General features: G+C 54.1%; 1 protein-coding gene across 1 annotated transcript; it reads left to right on the forward strand.

Annotated features, from left to right (window-relative positions):
- The first annotated feature begins 204 nt into the window (after nucleotides 1-204).
- Nucleotides 205-14,341, forward strand: TGM1 (transglutaminase 1). Its single transcript, XM_081049011.1, has 15 exons — nucleotides 205-304; nucleotides 984-1,298; nucleotides 1,450-1,638; nucleotides 2,604-2,852; nucleotides 3,208-3,326; nucleotides 3,436-3,543; nucleotides 3,974-4,148; nucleotides 4,509-4,647; nucleotides 4,776-4,879; nucleotides 7,047-7,135; nucleotides 7,642-7,795; nucleotides 7,903-8,184; nucleotides 8,309-8,469; nucleotides 8,829-8,965; nucleotides 13,517-14,341. The coding sequence occupies exons 2-15, from the start codon at nucleotides 986-988 to the stop codon at nucleotides 13,743-13,745; spliced, it is 2,448 nt and encodes an 815-aa protein (XP_080905137.1). The 5' UTR covers nucleotides 205-304; nucleotides 984-985; the 3' UTR covers nucleotides 13,746-14,341.
- The last annotated feature ends 300 nt before the right edge of the window (nucleotides 14,342-14,641 follow it).

Raw genomic sequence — 14,641 nt, forward strand, 5'->3', positions numbered from 1 at the left:
GTTTCCACCATTCCTCAGTTCCTCGAAAGGGAAAAGAGGTTTCAGGCCGGCTCATTTCCCGCCCCTACCTTCAGAGACAGCCCCCAGGGGCCGGGCCTCTTCCCCGCAGGGAGATGGAGCAACCTCGCTTCCCTTCTTCCCAGCCGCCGGCCCCGCCCCTCCCCCCTATTAAACCATATACTGTCCCGCCCCACACCTTCCACTTGTGCGGCGGCGTCCAGCGCGTCTGTCCGGTCCCATCAGTCCCGACCTGTTCCACCCGGGCCGCGGGACTCAGCGCTGTCCTCGCCAGCACCGCCTCCAGGTGAGAGGCACCGACGGGTTGTGAGGTGCTGAGCCCCACGATGCCGTCTGGGGGTCGGCGCGCTCAGATCAGCCCCAGCAGGGCGGGGTTCGGGCTCGTCGGAGCTGGCGGGCCCCGCGATGCTGCCCCGACGCTGGGTTCCCGCGCCCCGGGGAGCGCGGGCTTGGCAACTGCGGCGCCCCCTCCTCCTCAATGCTCTGCACCGAGTTTGACCCGACTTGGACCCCAAGTACCGCGCCTGTCTTTTGCAAGGAGCCTTGGGTGGGGAAGCTCTGCTAAGATATTGGGAGGCGATCAGACCTCCAGACTGAGGAGCTGGCAGGTGGAGGGAGCAGGCCAGGGGTTGGTCTGAGCAGCTGGGGCTTGAGGCTGTGACAAGTGTCCACACATTTCCTGGGATGGATTCTTCAGGAGGTTTCTCTGTTGGGCATCTGGTTTGGTGGATGTCTGTGTGGGGGTTAGAAGGGAAAACTCGTCTGCGGTGTGGGAAGTTTCTCTAGATGAGTCTTTCGGGAGGGTCTCTGAATGGGTCTGGGGGAATCTCTGGTCAAGATCAGGTCATCTCGGTCATCTGGCTGGGACCAGATAAGCTCTCTGGATGGTGGGTTTCTGGCTGGGCTGGCTGGGTGGCAAAGGAGATCTGAGAGGGTGACCAGAGCCTCCTGCCTCTTCCACACAGACATGATGGATGGCCCTCGTTCAGACATGGGCCGCTGGAGTGGGAGCCCCTGGCAGCCCTCTGCCACACCTTCCCCAGAGCCAGAGCCAGAGCCAGACAGGCGGTCTCGTCGTGGGGGACGTTCTTTCTGGGCTCGCTGCTGTGCCTGCTGCTCCTGCCGGAGTGGGGCAGATGATGACTGGGGGGCTGAGTCTGGCTCCAGGGGTCGAGGGTCCAGCTCTGGGGGCCGAAGACCTGACCACCGTGGCTCAGACCCCCGCCGGCCTATTTCCCGGGGCAGTGGTGTGAATGCAGCTGGAGATGGCACCATCCGAGGTGAGGCTGGCCTGTCCACCTTAGCTGAGAGTTGGAAGGCCTTAATGGGCACTGAGACTCATCCTGGCATCTCTGGGGGCCTGGGAAGCTTATGATGGAAGCCCCTGGGCTTCCCATGGGGCCTCACTGATCCGGAGCTGTGGCTTTGCAGAGGGCATGCTGGTGGTGACCGGTGTGGATCTGCTGAGTTTGCGCTCAGATCAGAACCGCCGAGAGCACCACACAGATGAGTTCGAGTATGACGAACTGATCCTGCGCCGTGGGCAGCCTTTCCACATGGTCCTCTACCTGTCTCGGCCCTATGAGTCCTCCGATCGTGTGACCCTGGAACTGCACATTGGTAAGTAGGGCCTGTAGTGGGAAAGGTGAAACTGGGTTGTGGGGCTGGCTAGCAGGGCCTCCCAGCCCTGGTATTGGGGTCAGAGGGATGTCTTTGGACTCCTCCCTGGCCTCTGCCTGACAAGGCAGGTGCAAAAGTATGTGTCTTTAGGGGTATGTCTCAGGGAGGGTCTTGGTATCCTCATTCTCCTAAGCCCATCTTCTTCAAGGCCCAGGGACATCTGTCTCAATATTCTTTCGCAGGTGCTTGCTTCAGCATTGCTGCCTCTGTGTGTCTTTCTTTCTGGGGCTGCTCTCCTTCCCCAGGATGTGGCTGGTTCTCTCTACTCTCTCTGTCCAACTCTGTCTCTCTCTTTCCTCTGTCCCCATGGCCCAGGGAAGGTACCTTCCTCACCGCGTTGCTCGGTGGCCATTGACTGTCCAGGCTGGTGATTACGCTGCTGCCGGAGGCGGGCGACTCCTCATACCCTTTGATTAGGGCCTGGCCTTGCCCACCCCAGCCTCTAATTTCCCAGGTACCCCACCACCTCCACCAGGGATGCCCTGGGCTCTGGAAGTGGCAGACTCAGGGAGCAGGCAGGGCTGGCCTTCAGGATCTGGACTGCCCTTTCCCATGAGGTGGGGGCATCTGGACCCAGACAGGGCAGCTCTGCTTTTCCAGCCCAGGATCTGGGACAGTCAGGCAGGACGAGGGTGACGGTGGCCTGATCTTTCCTGCCCACCTCTGAGTTCAGTGTCAAGGGAACAGGTTTGGGATGTTGGACTGGGTTTCTGCCTTGGCATGTGGGCAAGCATCGGGTGGGGACAGAGCTGCTCTCAGACTGTCAGACTAAGGCGATGGCCCATCTCAGGGACATGCACACATTGGCTCATACACATTCTGGGTGGGGCTGGGAGAAGTCCAAGGCTCCAACCCCCCCACTTGGGGGAGGCCTCACCACCTAATTTCTGCTTCCTCCATTCCAGGAAACAACCCTGAGGTGGGCAAGGGCACCCACGTGATCATCCCAGTGGGCAAGGGGGGCAGTGGAGGCTGGAGGGCCCAGGTGACCAAGTCCAGTGGACAGAATCTGAACCTACGGGTCCACACCTCCCCCAATGCCATCATTGGCAAGTTTCAGTTCACGGTCCGCACACACTCAGAGGCTGGCGAGTTCCTGTTGCCCTTCGACCCCCACAATGAGATCTACATCCTCTTCAATCCCTGGTGCTCAGGTGAGTCTGCTGGAGTCAGGAGCAGGCGATACACAGACGAGGCTTCCTTTCCTAGGATATGGCTTGGTGCCTGGATGCATGGCCCTAGGAGAAGCTAGCCTCCCATTGTCCAGGTGAGGGGACCTAGGTCCAATGTAGAAAGGCGACCGGCTCAAGGTCACACAGCCTCACCCTTCTTGGTGAAGGGCCCTGGTTACAGCCACCCTCCTGTCGCCATCTCTGTCCTAGTGCTTTCAGGCTAGAGGCATCCCTGTTTTTCCTCTGTGGACATGAGTCCTGCAGAATTGGCCCAGGGGCAGGTGGGGCCCAGGGAGAGGGCTGGAGGGAACCAGGCATGTGTATTTTGGGGACACAGAGGACATCGTGTACGTGCACCGTGAGGATTGGCGGCAGGAGTACGTGCTCAATGAGTCTGGGAGAATTTACTACGGGACTGAAGCGCAGATTGGCGAGCGAACCTGGAACTACGGCCAGGTACGTACGGCCGGCCAGGGCCCCATGCACTTGGGGGAGAGAGGTTCTGGCCTAGGGATGGAGCTTGGCTGCAGGGGGCTGTGGTCATCTCCGCCTTCCGTCCTTCCAGTTTGACCACGGGGTGCTGGACGCTTGCCTGTACATCCTGGACCGGCGGGGCATGCCGTACGGCGGCCGTGGGGACCCAGTCAGTGTCTCCCGGGTCGTCTCTGCCATGGTGAGCACCCTTGTGACTCTGAGCCCTACTGTGTGTCTACCTGCTGCCCGCCCGACACCCCACTCCTGCCCTTTCTGATTCCTCCAGGACCCCAGCCCTGACCTTGCCCTTACAAAGGGTACTGTGGGTCTCACTCCTCTCCCCTCACTTGCCTGCCCCCCACCCCACCCTTCCTGGCTCCTGTCCCAGCTCTTGTGGAATGTGGGGCCAAACCCAATACTTGGCACACCTAGGATTCACATTCCTGTTTCAGACAAGGGCTGGGGGGGTCAGATGGCTCTAGGAGGAATGGGTGGGGCTGAGGCTACTGGCTAGATCCGGAGGCATTTAGGGGTGAGGAGTGGTTGCAGGGTCAGGGGCTGGGCTGGAGACCACATGGCAGGTCCTGAGCCTCTCCTCCACTCCCCCAACCCCACCCTGTCCTGGACAGGTGAACTCCCTGGATGACAATGGGGTCCTCATTGGAAACTGGTCTGGCGATTACTCGCGAGGCACCAACCCGTCAGCGTGGGTGGGCAGCGTGGAGATCCTACTCAGCTACCTACGCACTGGCTATTCTGTCCCCTATGGCCAGTGCTGGGTCTTCGCCGGTGTGACCACCACAGGTAGTGGAAGGACTGGGACAGGAGTGGCTTGAGCCCTATAAGGGGGAGGGAGGGAAGCCAGGCTCCACCTTCATGAGCCTGGCTCAGCTGTGGCTACAGTGCCAGGCAGGTGGGGGTGGATGGTAGGCTGGCCTTAATTATCATTAATTAATGTTAGTAACCAGCGAGAGGCCTAGGGGAGGGGAGGGAGAAGGGATAGGCAGGGACAAGGCCCAGCAGGTGGCCTGGCTTCCTCTATCCCTAACACACCCTGGCCCAAAGGCCCCTGACCCTAGTTGCTCTTCTCCCCCTGGTGCCTCGCCTGCCCCCCACCGCTGCCCTGGCCCTGGGCCCTGAACCTCAACCCTGGCTCTTCCCTAGTGCTGCGCTGCCTGGGCCTGGCTACCCGTACCATCACCAACTTCAATTCAGCACATGACACAGACACGTCCCTCACCATGGACATCTACTTTGACGAGAACATGAAGCCTCTGGAGCACCTGAACCACGATTCTGTTTGGTGAGTCTGGGGCTGGGGCTGGACTGCCCATCCTGCCAAGGCACTGACCCGAGACCTGGATACTGAGGGGGCACTGAAGGGGCCCTGATGGGCTGCTCAGACCCAGCACCCCCTCCATGCCCATCCAGGAACTTCCACGTGTGGAACGACTGTTGGATGAAGAGGCCGGATCTGCCCTCTGGCTTTGATGGATGGCAGGTTGTGGACGCCACGCCGCAGGAGACCAGCAGTGGTGAGGCGGGGCCCCGCCCGGCTCCTGTTCCCCACTTTGGCCCCTCCCCATCTCCCCAAACGGGGTAACAAACTCGGGCGTCAGCATGGGACTTGGCCTTAGACCCAGGTTCTTTAACCCCCATAGTTCTTTAAATGGGTTTATCCATCATGTGGCCTTTAGTTTATTTTCACCTTTCTGCATAACTATATGCCTAAGTTTTATTGATTTGTTTATAATGGTTAATATACTCAGGTGGTTCAAAAGTCAAAAGATTCAAGAGATTTCAGTGGCAGGTGTTCCTATCCCAACAAATCCACTATTCTCTTTTGCTTTTTCACTTACATATCCTGGAGATGATTAATTGAAGGACCCTTTTCATTTATTTTTAAAGTTAAAAAAAGGTGATTGTCATAAGTAATACATGCTTGAAAGGAAGAAAAAGTATAGATTGAATAACACAAAATGTAAATGTTTCCTATTCTCTCTCAGGAGGGTGGAATTTTGTTTTCAGTGTCTAGGTCCCACCACAGACCTGATACATCAGACATTCCAGGGAGAGAGTCTAGGAATCTATATATTTGGAAAGTCCCCTGGTAATGCCCAAGCTGGTTTAAGACCCACCCCACACCCTTGTGGAACGGACACATGGGAAATGGTGGCCCAGAGAGGTGGAGTGACTTTCTCTAGGACATGGAGCATTAGATCAGCAGCAGAGCAAATTCTGTCCATGACTTCCTCCTTTCTTGACACGTATTCTCACTTTCACCAAATTCCTCTCGTCTATTCCATTGCAAACTATGAGTAATAGGTCCAGTATAGAAAAAATCAGGGTTCAGATAGGTTCAAAGAAGAAAGCAGCCCCTATACCCATCCCTAAGAGATAACCACGGATGACATAACCTCCTAGTCTCTTTCCCAGAAAACACGTTTCTGCAAAAATTAAACCTGCTGTACACTCTGTTCTCAAACAGGTCCCTCCCCTTCCCACTTTAACACTCCAGCCCCAGGCAGCCAGCCAGCCCCTCATGCTGCCTTCCTTCTGCCTCTCCCATCTTCACCCTGGGTCAAGTTGCCCTCACCTAGCCTATGTTCCTCCTCTGGTCTCTGGCCAGACCGCATCCTCTCAATCACCTCTATGAACAGTGCCCTCTGAGTTGAGCAGCCTAGCAATGCCTGCGATGCTAGAACAACCTATCCCAGGACACTGGGAGAAAGAACTGAGTTCTGGTTCCCACTCTAGGAAGTGGTAGGGTGGGTGGCAGGCAGGGGCTCTGGGGCCAGCCAAACCCAGACCTGATTCCAGCTTGATCCTATCTTAGATATGTCATCTTGGGCAAGTTCCTTACATCTCTTGGGGTTTGGTGTTCTTGTTTGTAATATGGGGATAACATGTACCATATAGGGTGGTTGGGAAGATCAAATGAGAAATTATATATTAGAGAGACTAGCAGCATGCCTGGCCTGTAGTAGCTACTTAGTAAATAGTAGCTCCGTCCATTCTCTTGTGTCCAGCTGTCTTGTGAGATCTTGGCATCTACTTTGCCTCACTGAGCCTCAGTTTCCCCATCTGTAAAAGGAGACCATAGTGAGTGTCAAGTGTTTTCTAAGATTCTTTCCTGTTGGGTGGCCCTCACTTACTGTTCCATATCCTCTCCTGCCAAGCCTCCTCCCTGTCAGCCCATCTTCTCCAAAAAACCCTCCTGAGCACAATGAGATCAGACTCTGTTTCCCACCAGCTCCCCCTCCCACCTCCTCACAGAGACCACACAGTGCTGAGAGGTTGTTCTGGATCTTTCTGGAATAGTGGCTGCGGTGTCATTGATCTCCCAGCCAGCAAGCAGAGCTCCATCGGGCTCTGGATTTGTCTTGATGTAGGGGGTCCTGACCTCTGGGGATCACAGACAGCCAACATCCAGCTTCAGCCAATGGAGAAAAAAATGTATCAACGATTTGGTTAACAAGGCAGGATTGTCCCAATTGTTGGCCCCACCCCACTCCTGCCCCCCACTGCCTGAAGCCAAATGGAATCAAGCTCTTCTGTTAGCCCTCCGTGGGTTAGACTGGGTGGCAGCTGACCCCAAGGCACTGGGCACTGGACTTGGATGGGTGGGCCTCTCCCCGGGATCTGAGGGTGCCCCTCAGCCTGCTTGGATCTCTCACTTCTATCCTGCGCTGGCTCCCCTAGGCATCTTCTGCTGTGGCCCGTGCTCCGTGGAGTCCATCAAGAATGGCCTGGTCTACATGAAGTATGATACACCCTTCATTTTTGCTGAGGTGAGGGCTATGGTCCACGTGCCTTCTTGGGCAGTCTGGAGGACCAGAGCACTGGCATTGGTCCTGGGTTCTTTGGTTCTGATTTCACCGCTGACTGATCAGCTGTGTTACCTTGGGCAAGTCACTCATTCTAAGAGTCTTAGTTTCCTCAGCTGTAAAAGAGAATAGTAATGGCTGCCATGCTTCCTGTACTCAGGATCAAAAGAAATAATGGGTATGAAACTGCTTTACAAGTCATAAAGTCAGCGAACGAGCGTAAGGAATTACTGTTATTAATGCCAAAGTGCTTTGCGAGGAGCCTCCCAGACCAGCTTTTTCCCGGCTCACCGGCCTCGCCTGGCTCAGCTTAGAAAGTCTCCCAGTTTGGCTCTGCCAGGAAGCTCCCAGCCTTTGGACCTAGCCCTCCCTGCAGTTCCAAGGGTCAAGGGAAGGTAGCTGGGGTTAGGTCCAACCTCAGATCCTCTAACTTGCTCACTCCTGCTCACCCCCATCCCCACTCCCAACAGGTGAACAGTGACAAGGTTTACTGGCAGCGGCAGGACGATGGCAGCTTCAAGATTGTGTATGTGGAGGAGAAAGCCATTGGCACACTCATCATCACAAAGGCCATTGGCTCCAACATGCGGGAGGAGGTCACCCACATCTATAAGCACCCAGAAGGTACCGTCCCCAAACCCAGCCAGTTCGGGCCCACACCAAGCGTTCCCGCTGAGCACTCACCCACCTCAACAGTAGTGGTAACCTCACCCTCGACCCTCAATCCCCAGGCTCAGAAGCAGAACGCAAGGCAGTGGAGACAGCAACCGCCCATGGCAGCAAACCCAATGTGTATGCCACCCGGGACTCCACGGAGGACGTGGCAGTACAGGTGGAGACCCAGGATGCAGTGATGGGGCAGGACCTGACGGTCTGCGTGGTGCTAACCAATCGCGGCAGCAGCCGCCGCACTGTGAAGCTGCACCTCTACCTCTCAGTCACCTTCTACACGGGCGTCACAGGGCCCGTCTTCAAGGAGAACAAGAAGGAAGTGGTGCTGGCGCCAGGGGCCTGTAAGTGCTCCTTCCTCAGCCCTGCCCCCTAGATGGCCAGGCCCCCAGGGCTGTGCACATGGAGACTCCAGGCGGCCATGTCTGGGGAAGCAGGCCTCAGTGACACCATGCCTCTTCTCCCCAGCGGACCGCGTGACCATGCCTGTGGCCTACAAGGAATACCAGCCCCATCTCGTGGACCAGGGGGCCATGCTGCTCAACGTCTCGGGCCACGTCAAGGAGAATGGGCAGGTGCTGGCCAAGCAGCACACCTTCCGTCTGCGCACCCCGGACCTCTCCCTCACGGTGAGGGCAGCTGGCTGGGGCATGAGGGACAGCCAGGGGCTGAGGGAAATTGAAGCGGAAGGGGACAGGGCACTAAGTCAAGAACGGGCTGGTCTGATGAGTAGTCCTAGGTGGAGAAGTCTGGGGATTGGCTTTGGACTCCAGGACCTCAGTTTCCTCACCTATAAAAGTTTCCTCCCCGATTCTATGGTGGCTTCAGGTGGGAAGTGACTTGGAGTTTTCTCTCTGGCTTATGCAGAACCTTCTCTCAGGGGCAGAAATGTGGGACTCAGGGAGGTATGATCCCTCTCTGGTGGACCGTACAGACTCCATGTATTTGGCCAAGGTCTCTGACATGGGGGTGGGCCTCTTTCTCTCAGCTGTTGGGAGCAGCCATGGTTGGCCAAGAGTGCGAAGTACAGATTGTCTTCAAGAACCCCCTGCCTGTCACCCTCACCAATGTCGTCTTCCGGCTCGAGGGCTCCGGGTTACAGAGACCCAAGATCCTCAACGTTGGGTGAGTCTGGCATCTCCTCCTGCCCCTGCCACCACCCTTGCCTGCCTCCTGGGCTGCCGTAGGTCCCAGCTTTGTCTCCTCTTTCAGTCAGGATGGTACCATCTGTCAGGGCCCAACAAAGCAGCTCGGGGCCAGCCAGAAATACCTCCTGACTTAGTTCAGTCCAAGCAGAGTTTAAGGAGACTTGCTGTGCCCGTACTGCTGTGCTCGGTGTCCCCGCCTTGCCTCGCCACCTCATTAGGGGGCAAAAACTTTACATAGGAATCATTAGCAGCTCATCACTAACATTGCCCATTGCTCAGGAGTTGACCGGGTACTTCCAGGAATATTTTCTCATTGGGAGACCACAAAAGCCCTTTAAAGTATGTTAGAGACCATCATATAATTAAAAGCAAAGCTTTGAGATCCTAAAGACTTGGGTTCAAGTTTCGGCTCCATCACTCACTAGCTATGTGCCTTGGGCAAGTGACTTATATCCTCTAATCCTCACTTTTCTCACCTGTAAAGTGGGGATAACAGTAGTACCTGGCTCTGAGGGTCGTCGTGAGAATTAGATGAGATGATGCACATAAAGTGTTTAGCATAGTGCTTGGCACAAAGTTAGTGCTCTGTGGGAGTTGTTACTTTGATTATTGCCACCATCACCCCCACTTTACAGAGGGGGAACCCCACTTTACAGATGGGGAACCTTACGTAACAAGGTCTCACAACTCATAAGGACCAGACCCTGCTCTTCCCGCATGGTGCTTACCATGCGCACACTCTCAAGCCTGTTGCTTGGTTTGTGCCACCAGGGCTGAGCAGCGGTTCCAGAGAAGAGCGTCCCACACCCCAGGTCCTTAGTAGGCCGCCTGGGCCTGGTCCTGGGCCAGGCGAGGCTCTGGGCCCGTGAAGGCACACACAGTGCTTGTGTTCTTGGGCCTGTTCCATCAACTCTGACACAGACCCACAGAAGCTGCCCTGTCCCTCCCCAGGAACAGCACAGAGGGAAAGCAGACAAGGCCAGAAGCTGACCTTTAAGATCAGCTTTCTGGGGACAGGGGCATGCTTTTTCCTTTTTAGACAAAGAGTGCCTGAGGGAAGGCCATGGCCCTGTGAAGGGGCTGAGTGGGGGGAAGCAGAGGGTCCTTGCCCGCCCTGCCTACCCACCCTCTACACACACACACATACACACACACACACACACACACACACATACATACAGACAACAGGTTTTGCCCGATGGTAGCCTCCACTTTTGCTAACAGGCCAAAGTTGAAAAGGTTGTTTTCCTGATCTTTGCACCAGCCTGGACCCTGGATGATGTCATACATCACAAAGGAGTGCTTTCCCCATGTTGCCCTACAAGGGTCTCTGGCAGCTCAGAGAGTGCAGCTAGGACGCTCAGATAGCTTACCCCGCAGCCATCTCTCACCTGCAAATGATAGACAGAGGTTTCCCTGTTCTGAGGGGTCCCAAGAGCTGGACTCCCCTCAGCAGCCCCACCAGACCTTTGAGTCTTGCCCCCGCCTGGGTATAAGGAGAGGACAACGGAGATAAGCGTGGAGACCTGGCCCCTCTCTATAGTTGTAGGGCTTGTATGAACCCTCCTTCCCCCACTTAAAGACTCCAGTCTCCCCACTAGTAAATGAGAGGGTTGGACGATGGTTTCTCAGGGTAGTTCCTCCTTGGACATCGTGTGGCTCCTCAGCTGCTGTGAGCCCAGGCCAGGGCCACCAGGACAATTGAGAGCCTGGAAGGGGAAGTCCCTGGGTTGTTGGTTCGGATATATTGGATTCCAAGATAGGTGTTACTTTGCTCTCATTTACACATCAAAGGCTGTGGTATGGAACCCCATTATAGTATAAGGTGTGCCACACTGCATGGTGACGAGCCACTATTTAATAAACATTCCAGAACTGACTCCTCCAGGTGGCTGTTGTCACCACCAAAACAGTCACCTGGAGAGGCTGGAAGTCTGTTCCAAACCCTTCTCGGGAATTTTCCCCAGAGCCTGAATCATATTCTCCAGAAATGTCCCTAGGGTGGCCTTCCTGTATATGTGGGGGGTGGAGAGGAGACAGGGGTTCGACTTTATGGAAACAGTCTGAAGTCATCTAGAGCGAAGACTAATGAATGAGGTGGGTAATGATGACTTTTTCAATCAGAAATGAAACTTGTCTGTAAAGGAGGGACAGGGTATGTGTGTGAGAGACTGGATACTCATAACATTATGTATATAGGATAGTTTTCAATGACTCTGAAGAAAAAATCCCAGAGGAGTTTTTAAAAATGTTTCAGGCACTGGCCACATGGCTGAACAATTACAGAATTGAAGGACAATGCTAATTGGGATGTTTAAATTCTAGTATCCTTGTCAGGGAGTTGGTTTCATGGCCTGTGCTCATTGCTACAGACACATTCCAGCTTTAGCAGCTGATGTGTTCAGCTTAAACTCGCAAACAGGAGTGTGGCAAAGGTCTCACCTGACATTAAGAACAGAGCAGGGACAGCTCTTGACATCCTTCGCTGGAACCTGGGAAGCAATTTATCTAGAAAACAATGTTATAAATAAAGGCTAGGTTCTGAAATAGTGCAATTCAATTATAGTATTGGTCAAATAGACGTTTGAAGGGTGGTCTGAGCCTAAACAACTTTAACTTTGTATCTGGAAAAGTGGGCACAAATTAAAAACACAAATTTGTAACTAGCCAGAGTATAGCCTACCTGACTTAATTTCTAGTTATTTGTTATGAAAGGAAGTCTAGCAATTAAGTCTATAACTTATAGTAGGCTATATACAGAGGGTGCCAAAAAAATGTATACACATTTTAAGAAAGGAAAACTAGTAAAATTGTAATGCTCAATACATACCGATAACAAAAGATGAACACAAGTCATGCTTGACTCCTGCAATGACAATAGGTGCTCAAAGTGGTTTACCATCAGCATCCAGACACTTCTGATTACAGTGAACTACTGCTCGAGCAGCATTGACCAAGGTGTCCACTTGTATACATTTTTTGGGCACCCCCCGTATATATCTCCCTGCCTCCCCCTGCTGCCCTCCTTCATGGAGCTTGGAGGCACCTTCAAGATCTGATCCCACCTCCTCATTTTACATTCGCTTCCATTTTATAGACCAGAAAGTGAGGATCAGAGAAGTTGAATAACTTGTCCTAAACGACACAGCTAACAGTGGTAGAAGAAGGAATAGAGTGGTCCAGGGACCCCCTATCTTTGCAAGCAGGTTCCAAGCTACATCTTTTGTCCCAAGAGAACTTGTCCTTGAAGTTGGGGTGTTGGTTCATTCCCTTGGAGGACTGGGGTATCTGCACAGGGTGTAGCTCCAGAGAGGGTCTCTAAGGCAAGTTTGGGTTGAGTAGGGGGCCAGAGGTAAGGGTTGAGGCAGAGGCAGGAAAGGACAGATGCTAACAGGCAGGAGCGGATGCAATATAAATGCAATCACGGTCAGTATCTAAAGCACAGGTGCAGCTCGCTGGAGGCGTTCAGAGAAGGGTGAGATTCATTTTCCTGAGGGCAGGAGGTGCTCAAGGGAGCCCTCACTGAGGAGGTGATGTGAACCTGGAGCAGCAGTCAGGGCAAAGCAGGAAAACGGAGGCGGGTTCAGGGAAGGGAAGGAGCCCAGCGGGGCTGGTGGGCAGGAGTGGTGGGGGGTGACGAGGCGGTGGCCGTGCAGGCAGGCAGGCTGAGTCACAGGAGCCTGTGGGTCAGGTTAGGGAACTGCATTCTCATCCCATAAGCACCAAGGAAGCCAAGCCCTTGAAGGGTTCAGTTCAAGTTCGAGTGGTTAGAGACTAGAATGGAAAAATGACACAGGAGGTAAGGAAGCCAGTTAGAAGGCTGTGAAAATGTGATTCCCAGAGGGATAGTTTGGGAGTAGATTTTCAGAGATCCATGAGGAAGGGAGAAAAGAAAGGCACTGTACTGTGTGTGTGTGTGTGTGTGTGTGTGTGTGTGTGTGTGTGTGTGTCAATTTAAAGGTGCCAATTGTCTGTTCTTCGGAAGGACTCTCCTTTTTTCTGAGATAACACCGTTCCACTGTTTTGGGGTATTAAAATGCTCCTTCTTTGGAAAGATGATTGTGACAGAGGATAATTTTCTTCCACTTTCTTTCTTGGCAAAACTGAAAGTATTTGGCAATACTGTGTTGAGTCCCACCCCAAAGTTTACATTTGACATTTCCTTGGTTTTGGAAACCCCAGGTGGGGTGGGGATGGTCTGATTAGGGAGGAGCTGATGAAGGAGAGGCCGAGGCAGGGAGGCAGTTTTGTCCACATGCCTGTGGGAGGGGGAGGGAGGAGTCCCAGATGACGGGGAGATTTCTAGCTCAGGCAGCTGTGTGGGTTGCTGCTGATCTGGCCGTGTGGAGGCGGCCAGCCGTGGGACTCAGACTTTGTCCTGGTCCTGGGTATGGGGACTCCAGCTGAGCCCAGAGATGCCTAAAGGGCTCCACCTTCTGCTCCTTCCCTCCTTCCTGGATGCCCCATCCGTCCTTACTCCCCACTCCACCCCAGTCACCCCAGGCTCATGACCTGTCTCTGTTCACAGGGACATTGGGGGCAACGAGACAGTGACACTGCGCCAGACATTCGTGCCTGTGCGACCAGGCCCCCGCCAGCTCATCGCCAGCTTGGACAGCCCACAGCTCTCCCAGGTGCATGGTGTCATCCAGGTGGACGTGGCCCCAGCCTCTGGGGGCAGGGGCGTCTTCTCAGATGCTGGAGCTAACGGTCCCTCAGGAGAGACCATCCCTATGGCTTCTCGAGGGGGCGCTTAGCCCTGGGCCAGGAGCAATGAGACTGGAGTCAGATGAAGAAGGACACTGCCACAAGACAAGGCTCCGCCACAGAGCAGCACTCCAGGGGCTCAGGTGGAGAAGCTGCAACACCTGGGGAGGGAGCCCATCTTCACTTGCCCTGGGCGGCACGGAGGGTAATAAACTGTTTTGTAAAGAAGCTGCTGTTCTGTCTGTCTGTCAGTCTATGCTGGGCCCAGCAGTATGAACCCACAGTCTGTACAACCCACAGGGATGTACGTGGCATTTCTGGTTCTGAGAAGCATGGCTGACAAGTCAGATGATAGCAGCTCAGTAACTCTTGAGATCAGACCTGCTTACTGTCTGGGCAGCCTCCAGTCTCATCCCACCTCACGCTGCTTCTACTGACCAAAGCCCTTTTGAAGCCCCCTGGGTTGGGGTGGGAATGTCCCCCTTCCATGGCACCCATTGTGGGAGAGAAGGACCCAAATTCCCTTTTGTAGGCACATGTTTGGGGTGAAAATAGGCTGAAGGACTCTCTGAGCAGCAAAAGCCATTTTCTAATGTTTATATTCAAATACCCTTGTCTAAGAATTTTTATAAAAGTAATACGTATTCATGAAGTGTTGAAAATTAAGAAAACACACAAAATTGTAAAGAAGAAAATAAGAATAATTCTCAACCATCACCATGTTCAGAAAAGAACTGTTAACAATTGTGTTTCACATGCTGCCTTCCTCCACTCTGCCCCACATAACCTACGGAGAGCATTTCTTCCCAGCATTAAATATTTATTGAAAACGTTGTGTTTAAAGACTGGACAGCGGTCCTCCTGAGTCTGGCTGCGCTTCTCAGTCTCTCTGGCTGGTGCCTCCACCCCTGCTCAGCCTTGGGATATTGGAGTGACTCTGGCTTTC

This window comes from Rhinolophus hipposideros, assembly GCF_964194185.1.
Source record: "Rhinolophus hipposideros genome assembly, chromosome: 5".
NCBI classification, from domain to species: Eukaryota; Metazoa; Chordata; class Mammalia; order Chiroptera; family Rhinolophidae; genus Rhinolophus; species Rhinolophus hipposideros.